Source organism: Sesamum indicum, linkage group LG10 (genome assembly GCF_000512975.1).
Source record: "Sesamum indicum cultivar Zhongzhi No. 13 linkage group LG10, S_indicum_v1.0, whole genome shotgun sequence".
Classification (NCBI taxonomy): domain Eukaryota; kingdom Viridiplantae; phylum Streptophyta; class Magnoliopsida; order Lamiales; family Pedaliaceae; genus Sesamum; species Sesamum indicum.
Window position 1 is genome coordinate 6,034,773 of NC_026154.1, and position 17,528 is coordinate 6,052,300.

The 17,528-nt window shown below is 36.2% G+C and overlaps 1 protein-coding gene across 1 annotated transcript; it reads right to left on the reverse strand.

Moving 5' to 3' along the window:
* LOC105172113 lies at window positions 1,066-16,009 on the reverse strand. The gene is made up of 15 exons (XM_011093450.2): window positions 15,874-16,009; window positions 15,558-15,716; window positions 14,373-14,924; window positions 12,582-13,757; window positions 12,117-12,444; window positions 11,099-11,354; window positions 10,801-11,017; window positions 10,013-10,365; window positions 9,199-9,732; window positions 7,044-8,235; window positions 6,262-6,615; window positions 5,944-6,181; window positions 2,489-5,121; window positions 2,260-2,411; window positions 1,066-1,633 (listed from the first exon to the last, which is right to left on the reverse strand). The coding sequence occupies exons 2-15, from the start codon at window positions 15,672-15,674 to the stop codon at window positions 1,324-1,326; spliced, it is 8,412 nt and encodes a 2,803-aa protein (XP_011091752.2). The 5' UTR covers window positions 15,675-15,716; window positions 15,874-16,009; the 3' UTR covers window positions 1,066-1,323.

Sequence of the window (17,528 nt, forward strand, 5' to 3'; positions counted from 1 at the left end):
CTTAGGAAGTATGCACAGAAGTGTAAAAAAAAAAAAAGAAAGTAGAGAAAAACTCAAATAACTCGTACAAAAGTTTAATGTATTAATGTGAGATTTATTAAATTTTCCGTATTTAATCTAGAATCTATTTATGATTCATTACAACACCCGAGAAGTCGAGAGTTCACGCTTTAAGGTTTCATCATAAATTACATGTAGCTTCTTAAATCAAATTAACTCAAGAAACTAACAAAAGTAAATGCAATATATATGTGATAATTTTTAAAAAAAAAATAAAAAATAACAAAATGATGTCCAAAGAAATAGAAAAAAAAATGTACAAGGTCGTCAGAACAAAGTGAGAAAGATGAAGATAAGATCCTCACATATCATATAATATTTATGCACGTACATAATAAGATGCACAAATTTATCTCGAATAATAATGACGTTTTGTACGCAAAGTATGAAGAGAATCAAGAATTTCGATAATCATTCCAAGAGCAACGTATGTGAGAAGAGCGAAGAAAAACTTCATGATGGACGTATCTATCAAACAAAAAAAAGGGGAATCGGGGCGAAGAAAATGCCGAATACAATGAAATTTTGATAGTAGAAAGAGTATTCATGAATTACAATGCATTTCATTAAATTTTAATTACAGAGGTAGTCGTACTATTCATTTTATTTAATATAACCAAACTATTGCGGCTTTTATATTAGCTAAGTTAGGCAAACACCTCTAGAGGTTACAACTTTACATTGATGAAGTTAGGTACAAACTGCACGTTCGGAACAATAGCTTAAAAAGATGTAAGTACAGAGATATTTAATTTATGTGCACTTTTATGAATATTATTAATTCTCTATGATGAATAAGTTAATAATATGATTATTATTTGTATATAAATAAAATAGCTCAATAATTATGAAAAAGATTGATACTAATTAGCAAATAAAATAACAATTCGTTGTTAAATTTATTAGCAAGTAAATTTTCGTTGCTAAGTTAATCAGAAAGTAAAATTCTTATATTAAATAATTTAGATTAGCATTGAAAGTTTTACTTACTAATTAGCTCAATACTGTATTTTTTGCGTTGCTATTGGTTAAATTGGACATTGTTGGTTCAACCAAACACAAACTGGTGCTGTCGGGATAATCGTTTTGTTGCTTTTGTACTAACCGCTGGCTGACAACTTCTAACAGATACAACTTGTGAGACTATCAAAGTTCAACCTGATTCTTGATCATATTGCAAAAGTAGTTTGTTTCTAAAACTCATGAACAAAACAAGAATAGATGGTCATTCATCAAGAAACGGACCATGGAAATAAAGCAGACTTACTTTCCACGACCTCCTCTTCCTTTTTTCGATTTCTTGTTCTTCTTGTTGCCCTTTCCTTTTCCCTGACGAGACCCGGAAGCCTGGTCCTTGGGATTGTTTGCAGCAACGGCTACATCGTCCCTTTTTCTAACTTCAGTGCTGTCGTTGCTGTGAGAAATTGTGTTGTCGTCCATCGTTCCAGAAACACATCCATTTGGATCGTTCTGCGTTGGCGATGGAATCAATAGTGTGTCGAGTTGGGGCCTTCTTGCTTCCAAGCTCTTCAAAAGTTCTCCAATCTCCGACAATGCTTTATCATCAATTTCACTGCAACAGTGTTTCATCGTGATAAAGTGTTAGAATTTGCGGAAGAAAAATGTACAGATTTTGCACTAGAAAACTCACTCCAAATACTAAATAAGGCTTTTGTTCAAGGAAAGAAATTGAACAGTAATGCTTCATTACTGTAGACCAAGAAGAGTTGTGTCCTGAGGTTCCAGAAGAAATTCATAATAAACAGAAACACATCATAGAAAGATGTAAAGTTGCTCGGGACTGGAACTTTTCATCCTATTCTTCTGAACAAAAAAGACAGAAGAAACAATACCAGTATGTAAGCATTTATTGCATTTTACCCTCCTGCAGAAACAATAAGAGAAAAAAAATCCTCCCAAATAAAAGCAAAATAAGAATAAAAATGGCAATGCAACCCCTGATCTTCTAAAATAAAAGCTCGTTGTCTCCCGTATCAACAGATTTGCTATTTTTTTTGTGCACGAGGGGTTTTTGGCGTTCAACCCATTGCATGTGGTAACAGTACATCGGAACGAAAAACATTTGCAATATAAGGCCTGGAATACCAAGATTCATCAATCTTATCCTAACTCAACTTGATTGGTGTAAAGGAAAAAGAGCCCTTCTTTCATTCTCCAACTAAGTTTTTAGAGACTAACCTTGTGACTAACATTAAGGAAAGCCGGAACAGTTCATCGATAATGCTGGTGGCTTCACACAGCACCGTTTTATCTTCACCAGAATTAGACCTCTGCTCAGTTAACCTGACCATTTCAACAGTTAAAAAGTTGATATGCTCCTCCACTTCCACCTGAAAAGAGTAGAAACAAATCAGCTACATAAACCATATTAGCCAAGAAGCTTCAAGAGATAACCAACTCAACTTACCTTCTTTCTCAGGAAAAGGCTCTTCAAGTTTTCATGGTTTCTATTTCTTATGGACTCAGTGACGTCAAATAATTCCCGAATAAGACCCCAGTTTATCAGTACATTACATTTCCCCTTCTCTGAACTCAAATTTGAATCAGTTTTGGATGCCAACAGTGAAGATTCCATATAGGTACTCTTACCTTGATCCGTAACGACAGGAGGAACCTCTACACTGCTTGATTCAGTCACATTTCTTTTGGCGGCAGCCAGCTGACTGTATGATGCATTACTGCTCCTCGGAAATAGTTTCTTCATGATATCTGTCCTGCATGAAAAGGCTCTCAAGTCAAGAAAAACGGCATCAGGACATGCAAACTCGAGACCATTATCAGTCGTGGCTACAATCACAAGAGGATCCCCAATAACTTTGAATGCTTCAACAACTGCAGCTAGACATGGGCCATTCTTTCGACGTAGAAAAGCTTGACAAAATTCTCTTGGCAGCTGGGATCTGATTGCAGGTACATTCAGCAGTTCAAAGAGTACATTGAAGGGCAGTTCCGAGTTCACACACAACAAACTCAGAATCACAAACAATCTCAGCAACAGCACTGGGAAATAGTAAGTGCAACTAATATTAGAAGTTTTTATCCATTCTGCTGTAATCTGAAAGTTGTAAACACACTCCCGGACGATGGTGTAAACAAAGTCAACAATGTTTCTGGGGTACAACCTCTTATCTGTGACTAAACCGGCACTTGGATTGGCATCTGATTGAAGGCATAGCAAATATTCAACAAATGAAGATTTGATAGTGAAAAAGAAACCCTGAGAGTGCGGCATCAAAATCAAAAGTCTCTCAACAAGATAAAAGAAACACTGAGGAGACATATAGTCTTTTGCCCTCCAGTTGGCATTATATGTTTCTTCCAGTGCCTTATAAAACTCATGACTCAGAGCTTCTACAGAATTGCCTAGTTCAGATTCGGTTGAAGAATCTGATTCCATCATCCCACCAAGTTTCTCAAAGAATGACTTCCAAGATGATTCCTTACCAATCCTTTCGGTAATTTTCTCATAAAGCTCAGGTTTTGGCTTGCCGGATCCCAGCATTATCATCACCACCCGCCCTATCTGCCCGTAAGTCAGTTCATTCCTTGTACCGAGATTTCTAGAAATAATTTCTTCAAGTAAATTCTTGGAAGGTTCGGATTCCCTCAGTGAGATTATATCTTCTGATAAAGACTGCCGGGGGTCCAATGGGAAAACAATTTCAAAGTATTTGGTTGATAGTTGCAGAAAATTCTGCAGCTTCCTGGTTTCATCTTTCTTTATATCAAGTGAATTAGACTCAACAAACTTTGCTATTTCAAAAATGCAAGTAAGATACACGCATTGGTAGTACTTGGACAAGGGGTTCACCAAAGAAAATTTATAAAGTGCATGAAGAGCCTCCAATACTCTAAGCCCGACAGAAAGTAATTCTTGATGCCAGTATTTTCGAGCAGCTGAAGCAAAATGACGTGCATCAAGAGTTACCACATTTCTGTGCCGCAGCATGAACCTCTCATCAACATTTCTAACCCATTCAGCATCAGGATTCAGCAAGAGGCAGGTTACACTTAGATCATGCCGCAACCTCACTCCAAAGTATCTGAAACAGAACCGGACAGTACCTTCACACCTGATGAAATCCAGTCTTTCAAGAGTATCAAGACATTTGAAGATCTCCAAACTGTGTGACTTCCACAAGTACCAAACATAAACCAGGGTTCCGCCAGAGACTTGATTCTTGGAAATTCTTTCTATACATAACGTCGGATCAATGTGCAATTCTGGCTCCCGTTCATACTTCGCTGACTTGATCTGGAAATGAGCATCTAAAAGTTTTCTAATCGATAGAATTTCACCCACATGAGATTCATATTGCTTAGAAGAAATGTGAAACTGCATCAATTCAGACAAGCTCTTATGCTCATTTGACAAAATTTTGGCCTCAGCACAAAGTGATGCATGAAATGTTCCAGAAACCCTCTGCGCTAAAGACATCGCTTTAGTTAAAAGTTCCTGTTTCCCAGGAAATGACTTTAGAGGCCAACCTTGGCTTCCCGACGCCCATAGAGAACTAGAAAGCACATGAGAAAGTATGAGCAAGGAAGCACTTGCAAACTCTTCTGCCTTTTCCAGCAGATCAACCTCACGGAGAATATCTCCAAGGCGCTTTGCGATATCTGCAGCCTCATTGAAGTTTTGCAACTCTTCCTCTAAAATCATAAGCACCTCAAGGCAGTCCAAGGACTTCAAGAAGTTGCGTTTGGATTCAATTGTGGGGAAAGCTCGAACAAACTTCATTAGCGATGCATTATCACTTTTGCTATAACATTCTAAAGCACATTTTTCCAAAAACTCCTGAGCGATTTTGTCGATCTTCTTAAATGCTGTTACAGTTCCACTACTCCATGATGCTTGCTGTTTCCAGTACTCAATATAATGTAAGGCCAGGTCAAAAAGATTTCCTTTGGTGCATGCTGACAAGCAATCCTCGAAAAAGAATCCTTGGGCATAAACTTTCGCAGCAATTTCATAACTTTCAGCTAAACTGAAACATTCACCAGCTTTTCTTAGCTCAGACATACCAGAATAAATCTTTCCTGCATGGAGAAAAATAATGAACAGAATCCTAGAGTTAATACAACAAATGCTTAATCAGTAAAAAATATGGAAGTTGGACGAGCAAATTTCTATCAGAAACTACTCAAAGCATCCATTTAAGCCTCAGGATTCCAGCTTTACAACCAATAGATCCAGAATAAAACATATGATTGTGCTTGATATGGCAAAAGACATAACTATATTGCAGATGACATGCTTTCTACATAGAAAAGATCAGGATTGGTTGTTCATCAAGTCTACAGCACACATATAGTTGAAGCATTAGGGAGGAAAATGATTGCATACATAGATCTCGGCAAAAAGTTGTGCGCAAATTGAAACACAGCATATTCACATTAGGGTGTAAAAAATCGAGTTGAGCTGAAGAAAGCATGTTTCAAGTTAGGTTTGCATTCTGTATTGAACAGGAAATAATGGGAGCTTTGTTCGATTATTGAACAATTTGAGCTGAAATGGGATATTTATTATTCCTAAAGTAATCTAGTCAATCTTGTGTGGAGCTCCAAATCCTACCAAATAGAGAAGGTCGACCTTGTTTGTTATGCTTAACAAGCCAAACACAAACGAGTTTTTAGCAATCAACCTCCAATCAAGTATCTAACTTTAGCATCCTTGTTTCCCTGATTCAAACCTGATACAAGACACATTCCTATTTATCACCTGAACCTCATGACTAGAATGAATGTTCAGGCAAAAGAAATTCTTTGTTACTGGAACTACCTATTTTCTTCTACTGTCTAATTGCTGTGTGGGGTTTCTGCATTTTTATGATCCTTGGGGATGGTAAATTTGCAACATACCTGCTCTCTCAAAATCCCCCAAGTCACAGAAACATTCTGCTGCAGAATCAGATCTTCCAATGGAATCGAACATTTCTGCAGCCTCTCTAAGCATTACACGACCTTCTTCGGGATTTGAAACACAGAGACGGTCAGCAGCAGCTCTAAGACCACAAGCCTTAGCTCTTCTCTCCCACGTTTCTTCTCCTGCTTTCTCAAAGCACATTATAGCCATCTCATAGTTTTTTTCCCAAAAGAGCTGCAAGAACACAATAAGACCAATATTGCAAAATGTAAAAAGAAACACAGAACAGAAAACAGGGGATACAGCAACCAAACCTTGATTCCCTGCGATTTCCACTCCTCAGGGCTGCTTGCCCTTTGCATTGCTTCTGCAAGAGAATCATCTATTTTTCTCACTTGCACAAGGCACAACCTTTTCCAGTAATCAAGCATAGGCTTGGAGAGCTCTTCATTGTTTTCACATATCCATAATCTTTGTCTTGTACGAGTAATTGCCACGTACAATTGTTTCAGTTCAGAGCACAATATATTATGTCTCGACTGGCTAAAACTTGGAAACGACTTTGGAGAATTGGCATCAAGAAGATCTTTTTCGTTCAAGAATTCATAGACAACTCTCCATTGACTACTCATAGGTGAAGAACCAAAAAAGTTGTACAACAGGACATCCTACAACATGCAGTGCAAGTCACTTGATGAAAGCAAAATAGTATCTCATCAGCTAAGCAATAACACTCACAGGTTAACTATTAACAAAACTAAAATAACAAAGATATAGCAAAATGGAGAACCAGTATAATACAATTTTTTGCCCTCAGTGCATACAGCTTCTTAGGCATCCAATACAACATAAAATGATTCAATAATTCCTCTTCAAGAAATAATATTGTAATAATATAACAAAAATATAGAGTACACACTCATCTCTTAAGATTCACTCCCATCCCCAAGCAAAAACCTTAAAGCAAAGAAAAATAATATGTGGGCAACATGACAGTTTTAGACAAAACGCCAGTGTTCCAATTAAGAAATTTCAAAGTGGCATGAGAAGTAAGAAACAGTCGACGGTAGAAAATAAATAGACATGAAGTTCTAACCTGAAACTCGAGGCCCTTGCACTCCACTATCGTTAGAACGAGAGCTTGATCACCAATATAGTTGGAAACTTCCTTTCTTGCAGAATCATCCCGTACAAGGATAACCTGGTCAGCACCAAAGCCCACCCATTTCCCACCAGCATTTCCACTATGTCCAAAAATTGTTATAATAGAGTTCTCATCACTGCCAGGCTCAAGTACAACAGGAGACTCACCATATATAAGACTAGTCTCTGGAGCTAGTACATCAATAGATTGTGGGAAAAAATGGCAAATTAGATCTATGACACTCTGTGCTAATCTAAGCACTCCAGTATGAGTGCGGAAATTCTGGGACAAACTAAAAACATCGGATATGTGTCCTTTCTCTTTTCTTCCTGAAAATTCACAATTTCTAGATTTCATAAAAAATTCATTATAGAACAAGGATCGAATATCTTCAAACCTAAAGTCAATCCCTCTTGCAATTGTCTGTGCTGTGTCACCAGAAAAAACAAATCCTTCATCAACATTTTTGCATATATATCTGAAAAGGGAAATTTGTCTCATGGTAAGGTCTTGCACTTCATCAATGTAGACAAAGTCCATTTTGTCACCCAGCAGATTCCCATTGTTTACTCGGATATGAATATCAAGCACAAAATCAGCAAGATCAAACTCACCAAGCTCCATCTTCTTTTTCTCATAGGCTTCAAAGATATTATAAATCGCCTCCCTCTTCTCTGCACTTAACATGGAGATTCTACTCTCAGACAATGAAATGTAGTGCTGCCTGCTTCGCTTGCTATCACATGCTTCTCCTTCTTGTAAACCTCCTTTAATATGAGACATTATTTCAGTAAACACTCTTGAAGGATCAAGATTCTTCGTCAGCTTTTCACTGAAGTGGGGCCAGTATAAGGACTGGAAACGGTCATAAGTAACCTCATTTTTCCTTATAAAAGTCTGCAATGCAACTGATCTTCTACCTTCATGTCGAGAGGAATCTCTGACATCATGAAACCTCTCAAAATATGAATTACCCAGAGTACCATCAAGCATCATTAGAAATTTATGAAATGTAATCATCAGAGGGTACTTCTCCGGCTGAATGCCAATAAATGTGTCAGGAATGTCTTTAAATTCAGTCATTTCATCAATATCATCCGTATCAGTTAATTTCTTGTTTCCAAATAAGCTTCCACTCGCAAAGCTGTCATATTAGAAAGGTAAGACATATATTGATGAAACTTGAATAATCATTTACAAAATTAGCATGATGAAAACAATGATGCCAAGTGCATAAAAGTCACTATCAAAGAGACCAAGAGCAGCCAACGAAAAGTTGCCAATTGTTCATATCAAATGTTAAAAATCTGTTAATTATAAATGAAAACCAACAGGGCATATCATGCAATTTGCACAGGATAGGATATGAAGAGACTGAAAACAAAAGAAATAAAGCATTTGATCAAAATTAATTAGTGAACCATTTACATATCATAATCATTAGTAATATTGATACATTATTTTTTCAACTGGGTTGAGCCTATACATCAAAGGAGAAGAAGCTGGATGAGACACATCAATTTAAAAGATCAAAAGTGTGCAAAAATGTTGAAACATTCTTTAATCCCAAAATTTTCCTATATGAAAACTCTTACAGCAGTATAGTTTTCTGGAAGTGAAGTTAAACTAATATACAACACAAGTTAAACCCAGAATCTAAGACAACCATAATTTGAGTATCCATGAACTCCAAAATCACCCTCAAGTAGAACTGTTTTTTTAATTTTTTTTTGCATCAAAAATTAAATATCTGGTGTTAGACAACTTGAGCCATGATCTGAATACAACAGTCATCAAAATAAACTTAATTATTTTCTTAGTGAAGAAGGGTAATTCAAGCATACAAGTCCTAATATGACAGCAAAGAGTTGGTTACCTTTGCATTATATTAACATATTCACAAGTGTCTATTGCGTACTGTTGTCAAAATTCTAATTCTTGATGCAGAGAAAATAAGAAAACGAAGTATGCCATCAAATGTTACATACAAAATTTTCATCATATGACTTTAGCAAATGGGCTAAAGAGAAATAAACAGGCTTGCACTGTGAAATTGGTTAAACTTGGTGGAATAACGGGGAATGCAATGATAGAGTTCTCAGTGTACCTTTTCAGCTGCGATACATGCTTTTTGACAGCATAACAAAGTTTGGGACTCACGGTAACAAAAAGCTGGCGCAAGATGGTTCCTCTAGATTCACCTCGGTACTGACCAACACCAACTTGGCTACTGATATGCACACTGTTCTCAGCCGCTACACAATCTTGTGAAGCAATGTAATACTGTTGTAGCATGCGGTAAAGTTTCATCGTCAAAATAGTTGTCTTTCCAGTGCCAGATCTACCTAGTATAAAGCTGCTCCTAGGAAATTTGATGATCTCACGCTCCTCATCAGTAACCTCAAATGGGAGATCCACTTCTCTACCCTCACGGTCAGAGAGTAAATGATTTACCGCACCAGTTGATAAAGAGTAAAATTTCATTAACAACAAGCTCTCACTCACTTTGGAATTCTCAACGTAAGTTCTGCAATCAATTGCACATGCACTTGCATCAGCGCTGAGTTTGGTGCTATTCACATTATTCTTGAACCGGATTATATCATGAGAAACTGACCAACTCTTTGGCACCTCCAAGTTTCTAGAAAAGAGAACGACATTAGCAGAATTAATTTTGACTACAACATCGAGTAAAATTCACTATGCTCCTAAGTGGAAAAGTAGTACTAGAGGTACAAATAATGATCCAAAAATATGTTTTATAAGCTGATCTATATCTGTCGGCCAAATTATAAAGCAGAAATCAATATATTTCATGCCATACTGTAAATTTTCTTAAAAAGTATAGGATATTTCTCAACTAGATTAAGCACATAACGAATCATCAGTCTTGAATCAAAAAATATAATGAAAATGCATACCCCTCAAACACCTTCTCCTTGCAGCGGTTGACAAAATCATCCGAGTACATAGCAAATATGGAATCAAGCCGTTTCAACAACTTTGGGGTCTCTTCCACAGGAAATATGTCCCACACTTTGAAAACTTGTTCATAGATGGAGTCCTTAATTATATCAATGGAGCAAACAACAAAGTAGTTTTCAACCTTAAATTTTTTCAAAACATATGAAGAGCTCTCGCATGTCCAATCCACATTTATTTTCTTGGGCCGCCAGCCACTTGCAAGCTTAAGTAACAAATTTATGACCAATTTCTTAGCATAGGAAGGTCTCAATGTCTGAAATGATTTTCTAAAATTATCGCTGAATAAAACCTGAAAATACATTGTAAGACAAAAATCAATGAGTTGAAACATTTTAAGACAATAGATAGACCCAAAAACTATATTGATTGCAAAATTCCGCAAGGCGTGAAAGTTTTCTAGAATACTTAAACAAATACTACATAACAATTCGGTGTTTAAGCCTGAACAGTTCTATACAAAATACCAGCATGAAAAAGTGATCAATACATTTAACTGATGATCGAAAAAGTAAGATAGATACTATATGAATAGACTTAACTATAGAGTGAAACACCCTTCTTTGCTTAAGGTAATACATGAAGCGTGCACACATATATATATATGAGATCAATTTTGTTCCATCTCAGACAAATAATTGATAAAATTGTTCCGGTTAGAAGGATTAACAGATAAAATTTATTGCACAAATAGAAACTCACTGAAAGTGCCATAAAGAACCAGTACCTTCCATCTTGAATATTTGAAAAGTATACTCTCACCACTGAGCAGATCTTCAAGCTGGTCCAATTCTTTCTTAACATCTATAATAGTATTTCCAATGTCGCAATCTTCATCAGCAGTAAAGAAACATTGGCGTTGCTTAGCATCATTTATTAGTGCTTCCCAAACTGAATCAGCTTGACTCAAAGTTCTTTCATTTCCTAATATCCAGAGACAGTGACTAGAAGAGGAGGAATTATAATGATGAGCTTTATTGAACAAAATTAAAACAAAGTAAAAGAATAATCATATCATGACATACCGAGCCCTTGTCAAAGCAACATTTGTTCTTTGGGGACTAGACAGGAAACCAATGGATCCACCATTATTAGACCTTACAGTAGATATAATTATGATGTCTTCTTCTCCACCTTGAAACCCATCAATTGACTTCACCTTAACCTTAAACTTCTCATGGTTTTGAAAAGTCTGATGAAGTTTACCTCGAATTGCCACAACTTGCGCAGCATATGGAGATATCAAACCAATGCTGAGTTTCTCTTTTGAGTGATTCCATGCTGTTTTTGATATGCAAAATAGTAAGATAATAAGAAAATGTCTATGTGCTTATCAGATGTCTACACTAAAAATAGCATCAACCTCCGGAACCCCCAACCATAAAACAAGCACATATATTAAGAGAGTTCACTGAAAGGCCACAAAACAGTAGCATCTTATCAGAAAAGCGAATTAACTTCTCATAATATCTTAAGGTCAAACATAGAATTATACAAAATAGAATGAGAAGACCAATGAGGAAAACTATTGAGGTCCAAGCAAACAAGACTTTGGAAATAGACTTAGCACTGTGTTCTTAGATGCTCTGTAACACTAAAACAATCCATCAGCGTAAGGTGTTCAGAATTCATATGGTTGAATGATTTAAATAAAGGAACTTAAAATCCATTCAACAATTTGCATACAGATTCTTATAAAGCTATAATAATGTGATGGAATTGAAATCCTCAGTATTATTAGGTGATTTTTAATTGTTTACAAATCATGATAATTATACATAGTCCAAATCCTTTCAGGTTCAAATGGAACTTCAAACTAAATCCGAGGAATTGAACTGAATCTAAAAACAAGTCAATCATTATGGGTGTAAACCCATCAATCCTCTCACAGCCTCAAGGAAACTTAAAAGGTATAAACAGACCTACAATACACTAGAGATAAAGATTTGGTCCAGGTTTTACACATCAGAAGCATAAACAGAAAACAGAAGCCACAAGACGGCTGTGGCATGCTGAAACAGTTGTCCAGACATTCAAACATACCTTTGAAGAGTTTCTGGACTAGCTTCACTATTACAGCAACCTCAAACATGTTTCTTCTGCTACGCCCATAATCATCGAGTTCTTCTCGTCCACAACGAATGTCAATGAATGAATAAGGACCAAACATCTTCCCCTCAAGATAACATCTTTTGTAGCTTGCACTCTGTACCATAGGTGCATCTAATATCTGATTGAGATAAAAACGCGAATTTGGGAAGCAACTTATAAATGGATGCATCCTGTATTGCATATTAAGCAGACGCTTACAGTGACCCAGTGAACCCAATCTCTCAAATAAGCTTCTACCGAAACCAGCCTCTTCCGAGATCTGTGTATATTATATAGAAAAAATATAGACCACATCACATAAACCACTAGGCAATATTCATGTACTTACAATCATACATAAATGGCAATCAAAGGTAATGGACATCAATTAAACGAGTTAGCAAACTCCATAATTACCTTGCTGTTGACCATGGCTGGTAATTGCCATTCATCACCGACCAGAACAGCATGCCTCACATCTCGGATCTGAAGAGCTATAATTGACTCACACTCCTTGACTTGAGCAGCTTCATCAATGACCAACAATTTAAATGGTTCCACATCAAATGAGTGTAGCTTGTATGATGACGAAGTGGTACAAAATATTAAAGAAGCCTTTTGGAAACAGAACTCTGTCGTGGAAGCTATATTAGTAACAACTGGAAGGCTGAGTTTAGCCAGAGAAGCCTGAAGAGATCTTAATATAGATAGACACTGACTTCTGGTATACATTAAGGAAGATGTATCAACAAATGATTTAGAACTAATCATTTGCTGTTCCAGAAAGATATTTTCCAGCTCTTCAGATGTCATGCTGCTGTCTTCAAACAAGCATATTTCCATAGAGTCGAGCAGAGACATGAGTTGAACTATCCTTTGGAAATTGTGTTCAAGAATGCAACTTCTTGGTAAATGAATCAAAAATGTTGACATGCAGCTTCTAAGAGGTGTTGCTATGTGAGCAAAGCGATCTCTAGCAAACTCCAAAATGGATTTGGTGGACTGCTGAACATCATCCTCAAGGCTCTCTTTTGCTTGGATTAGCGCATTATCCATGTAGATCTGATACTGGGAAACACAATCTTCAAGAAAATTGAGCATGGTTGCAACGCAATGTTTCCAACCAGTTAGTGGCACTAAGCAATGTGAAAGTCTTTCAAGACGATAATCTAAAAATATCTCCTCAACGTCTGAACCAACTTCCAGACGATCCTTATTCCCAAAGATGAGCATGTCTCCTAAAGGACATGGGAGAAATCTCTTCTCATATTCAGCTTCAACTGAATTTCTCACTAGTGCCATCAATCGAGAAGCCAAATTCTTAATTGCCACATTTGTTGGAGCACAGATGAGTGTCCTTACATTCATTTTCAAGAGAATGTATAGCAGAATACTTAATGTGGTTGTCTTTCCAGTCCCAGGTGGACCCCATATGAGTTCCACGGAAGACTTATGGTTGCATTCAGTTTTTGATATAGAGGCCAAAATAGCCTCAATTTGGGAGTCATTTAAATTGGAGAACAAAGTCGAGCCAAATTTCTCCTTTATCTCACTGCTGCATTTGAGAGGGCAAAAGTCACAATTTTCCTCACCCTGCTTGGAAATATACACTAGTCAAGAGATAGGAAACTGGAGAAAATGAAAAAAATCTCCAATGGAATACTAGTTTGTGTGATCTTTACATAGAAGAGGAAAAGACCAGGCATGAATAAACTCAAATAAATCCATAAAAAAGTACCCAGAAACTGGAGTTCATTGTTTCTGTTATATCTACTTTGAGAATAATAGCATTCTGGAAAACCTATTAACCAAACCAACAGAACTACAACAGCAGATAAAAGACAAGATCTGAAATTCATGAAAGAGTAACTACTTAGTTGAACCATATGTTCTTATAAGTTGACAACAGAAGTATCTCGGGGAATCTGGCAGCGACAGTAACTGAGAGAATGGTTGTTCGCAGGTGACAAGTTAAACCTGGATGGAGAGATTGACTAAGAGAACGAAAGAGAAACCATGTGGTTTTGAAAAGAGCTAAAAAAGAAAACAAAAGAAATTATTACGATGAATAAACTATCATGTGACGGAAAATTCATTGTTATCATCACTGTCTGTAGTATCTAGATAACTTTCCTTCCTTCAATAACAATATACATTTCATATGTACCTGCACAAATCTAAACTTCTGTCAGATCAGTTATAACATACCGAGTCATTCTTGGATAATACTTTCTCAATGATCTTTAGATTTTGGCGCATGCTCAGAGCATTCCAAATTCTTTTATTTGTTATCATGTTCATCAAGAAAGTGACATAGAGTGAGTTGCTTTTTCCATCTCCAACTTCAACGTGCTTTGCTGTTTTCACTTTGAAATTGGAGGGTGTACAATTATCTCCACTCTCATGAGTCTCATCATCCACAGTATTTGTCACCAATGCAAAAGTAAATGTCCATTCAACACGATGTAGATCATATACAGTTTCAGGTTTAGAATCGGAAAGCAGAACAACATCACCAGGCAAGGTTCTATAAGGCTCCCTCCCACGCTCAGTTATTCTATTTCTCCAGTGATCAACTTTAACATCATATTGCAATTTATCACCCTTTAACTCGTTGAAAGATGTTACTTCAGCATAAGGTGCTTTATAGACGGTTTCCAGGGTGGAAGCAAGTGCAGCCCGTGTCTCCTCTAATAAAGGGAAGACATATGAACCAAGATACTGATCTACACATTCAAAAGACCGGGGAATCTCCTCCACCTAAATGCAAAGAAGTTAACACAAGAAAAAAGGCGGTTATCTAATATATAATGAAATTTTTCAGAATAAACAAGAGTAATTAATCACTGTTGCTTATGAAAAGTGTTACTTGATTAGTTAATCCAGTTATCAAATGTTAAGCAGAAAAACATATACAAAACAATTGCCCATCGTCAAATCATCTGGCTTCATCATTAAGAATGTATGGAAGAAGAAAGAGATATCATGATGCAAACAAAACATTTTTTTCACCACCGAAGCTAGAAATAGGTAATTCTGCCACAAAAACGACGAATCAGCTTTGGGACCGTGTTTAAACTTTAAGGTGTCCTATATCGTCAATATCTAATTCACCTCATCCCTACAAGGGCCACAAGAAGTACCATATTTGCGATACCAATAAGCCAGGCTATGCATACCACTGCATAAATCAAGTTCTCTTCTTATTCTTGTTTCCATTAGTTTGGAGCTGCATACCAACACCAACGTTTACAATGTTTATGACAATAAAAAGCATTTCTATATTGTACTACTCTACACAAAAAAACTAGTTTCGTCACATACCACACAAAGCCAACTGCCACGAGCTTTATAACATATATAAATAACCACATGAAATGTGGGGAAATGGACCTGGTATATGTACAGATTCTCATCAAAAATTTCTTGAAGAGACCAAGAAAGCACCAAATCTGTGAAATCATCTTTCAGCCGTGATCGCCTCTTGGTGTCTAAACCACTCCCCTCCATTGCACTTTCTTGAATTCTTCTTCCCTATTTCCAACAGAAACTCTGCAAAGACAGAGACTACCCCACTTGAAAATGAGCACAAAACTGTTGCATGCATGAAAGATAAAGCCCTCTCGCTCATGTTGAAGTAAAAAGAATAGATATACGGATAAGCAGGTTTGCTTTGCGATTAAGGAAAACCGTGGAAAAATCATTCAACCTTTGATTCCTCCGTACAAAGCACTTGTGATCAAACCCCACCGGAAGAGCAAAGGATTGAGGGATGTTTAGCTGAAAGCAAATGCAAAGATGGAAAGTGAAGAAAGAAACTAAGGAGACTTTGGCTAAGAAAAAGGAGTTTGAAAATGAAGGCGGGGGGGTCTTTTCCATTTCCCAGTGTTGATTGACGACTTATGGTCTTCTGTTTTACCATGGTAAAAACGTTTTTACTCTTCTTTTCTTCATTGTTCAACAAAAGTAGTTGTCTATTATTTTTATTTTTATTTTTTGAGGAAAAAAATAGTGATGGTTTATTCTTAAATTGGAATTATGACCCGTTTAATCTGAAGAAATTTGTTTCCTAATCTTGGTATTGATGTAATAGAAAATTTAGAACAGATAATTTCACTTTTGGTATTCTAATTATGTCACCGATTTAGTTTTATTATTCCTCATTTTCAACTCATCAATTTTAGTACCTAACATTTCTAATTTTGACCAATATTGCTACTTATCGTTAATTTGACCGTGAAAACTAATGACCAACCCAAATTTGGAAGAAAAAAGTTACGGAATTTTATCAATAAAATGACGATTTTGATAGCTTTAATGTTCACAGCAGAAGAGAGAGAGTAAAATTGAAGAAAAATTAGCATAGAACGAGATGAATGAGGAGGAATCATATTCCGTCTTTCTTATATTCGCGTAGGGATTTATCCAGGGATAATGTTTATGTGGAATAAATAACGAAAATAAAATAAGAAAAGAACAAAATTCAAATTGCTTTTATTCTGTCATTCTACTATATATAAGTTTCTAATGCTCAGGGGAAATGGCAATTTTGTTTTATAAGTTAGGTCTTTTTATTTATGGTCCCATTTATTATAGGATTAGCACTTTTACTCTTGTAATTTATGTCAATTAGTATTTTTTATCCTTATCCACTTTTTATCTACAATTTAACGGCATAAGTTGCGTGCCCAACAAGTGGTTGTTTAATATTTTTTGGTGGAGGAAAAATTGGAGCATTTCCCAGTTTGAGACCATTTTTCAACGAAAAATATGACTACATTTGAGAGGGAAAAATAAATCTTAAAGGAAATTATGGCAAACAAAGGGGGATTTCTCTCTTCTCTCACAAAAATTGAACCCCACCCTTCCGGTATTTCTGTAAATAGAAGCCAAATAGAAGCAACACCAAGAATCATGTGCTCCGCAAGTAAATCAAATAGGCCAAATAGAGGACTTATATGCTACTGTTGGAAGAAGGGTCAGTTTTCCTTCTACCAAAAAAAGTAATTAACTTCCACATGCTAGGCACGTGACTTACACTGATAAGTTGTAGGCGAAAAAGTGGATGAGTACCAAAAGTGAAAATTTATATAAGTTACTGGACTAAAAGTGCTAATCGCGTAATAAATGGGACCAAAAGTGAAATGAGCCTAACGTAGGAGATCAAAAATGTTGTTTTTCCTAACACAATATATAAGCAATTTTATATTGTAAATTTCATCTGCAGAGAAACACTATTTATGTGTTTAATCAACAAATTATTTTTTGCACAAATAAATGATTTTTCTCATGTGCTCTTTCTCACAATATAAATTGTTTATAACCTTTTATAAGCAATCTTTCAAAATACTACTATCATACAGT

Excerpts from the sequence above, each read along its gene's own strand:
- LOC105172113 (XM_011093450.2), bottom strand. The coding sequence starts at position 15,674 with ATGGAGGGGAGTGGTTTAGACACCAAGAGGCGATCACGGCTGAAAGAT. Across the intron at positions 11,018-11,098 it reads GTTGCTTTGACAAGGGCTCG|TCACTGTCTCTGGATATTAG; the intron begins GTATGTCATGAT and ends CTCCTCTTCTAG. Across the intron at positions 6,182-6,261 it reads GGAAATCGCAGGGAATCAAG|CTCTTTTGGGAAAAAAACTA; the intron begins GTTTGGTTGCTG and ends GTGTTCTTGCAG.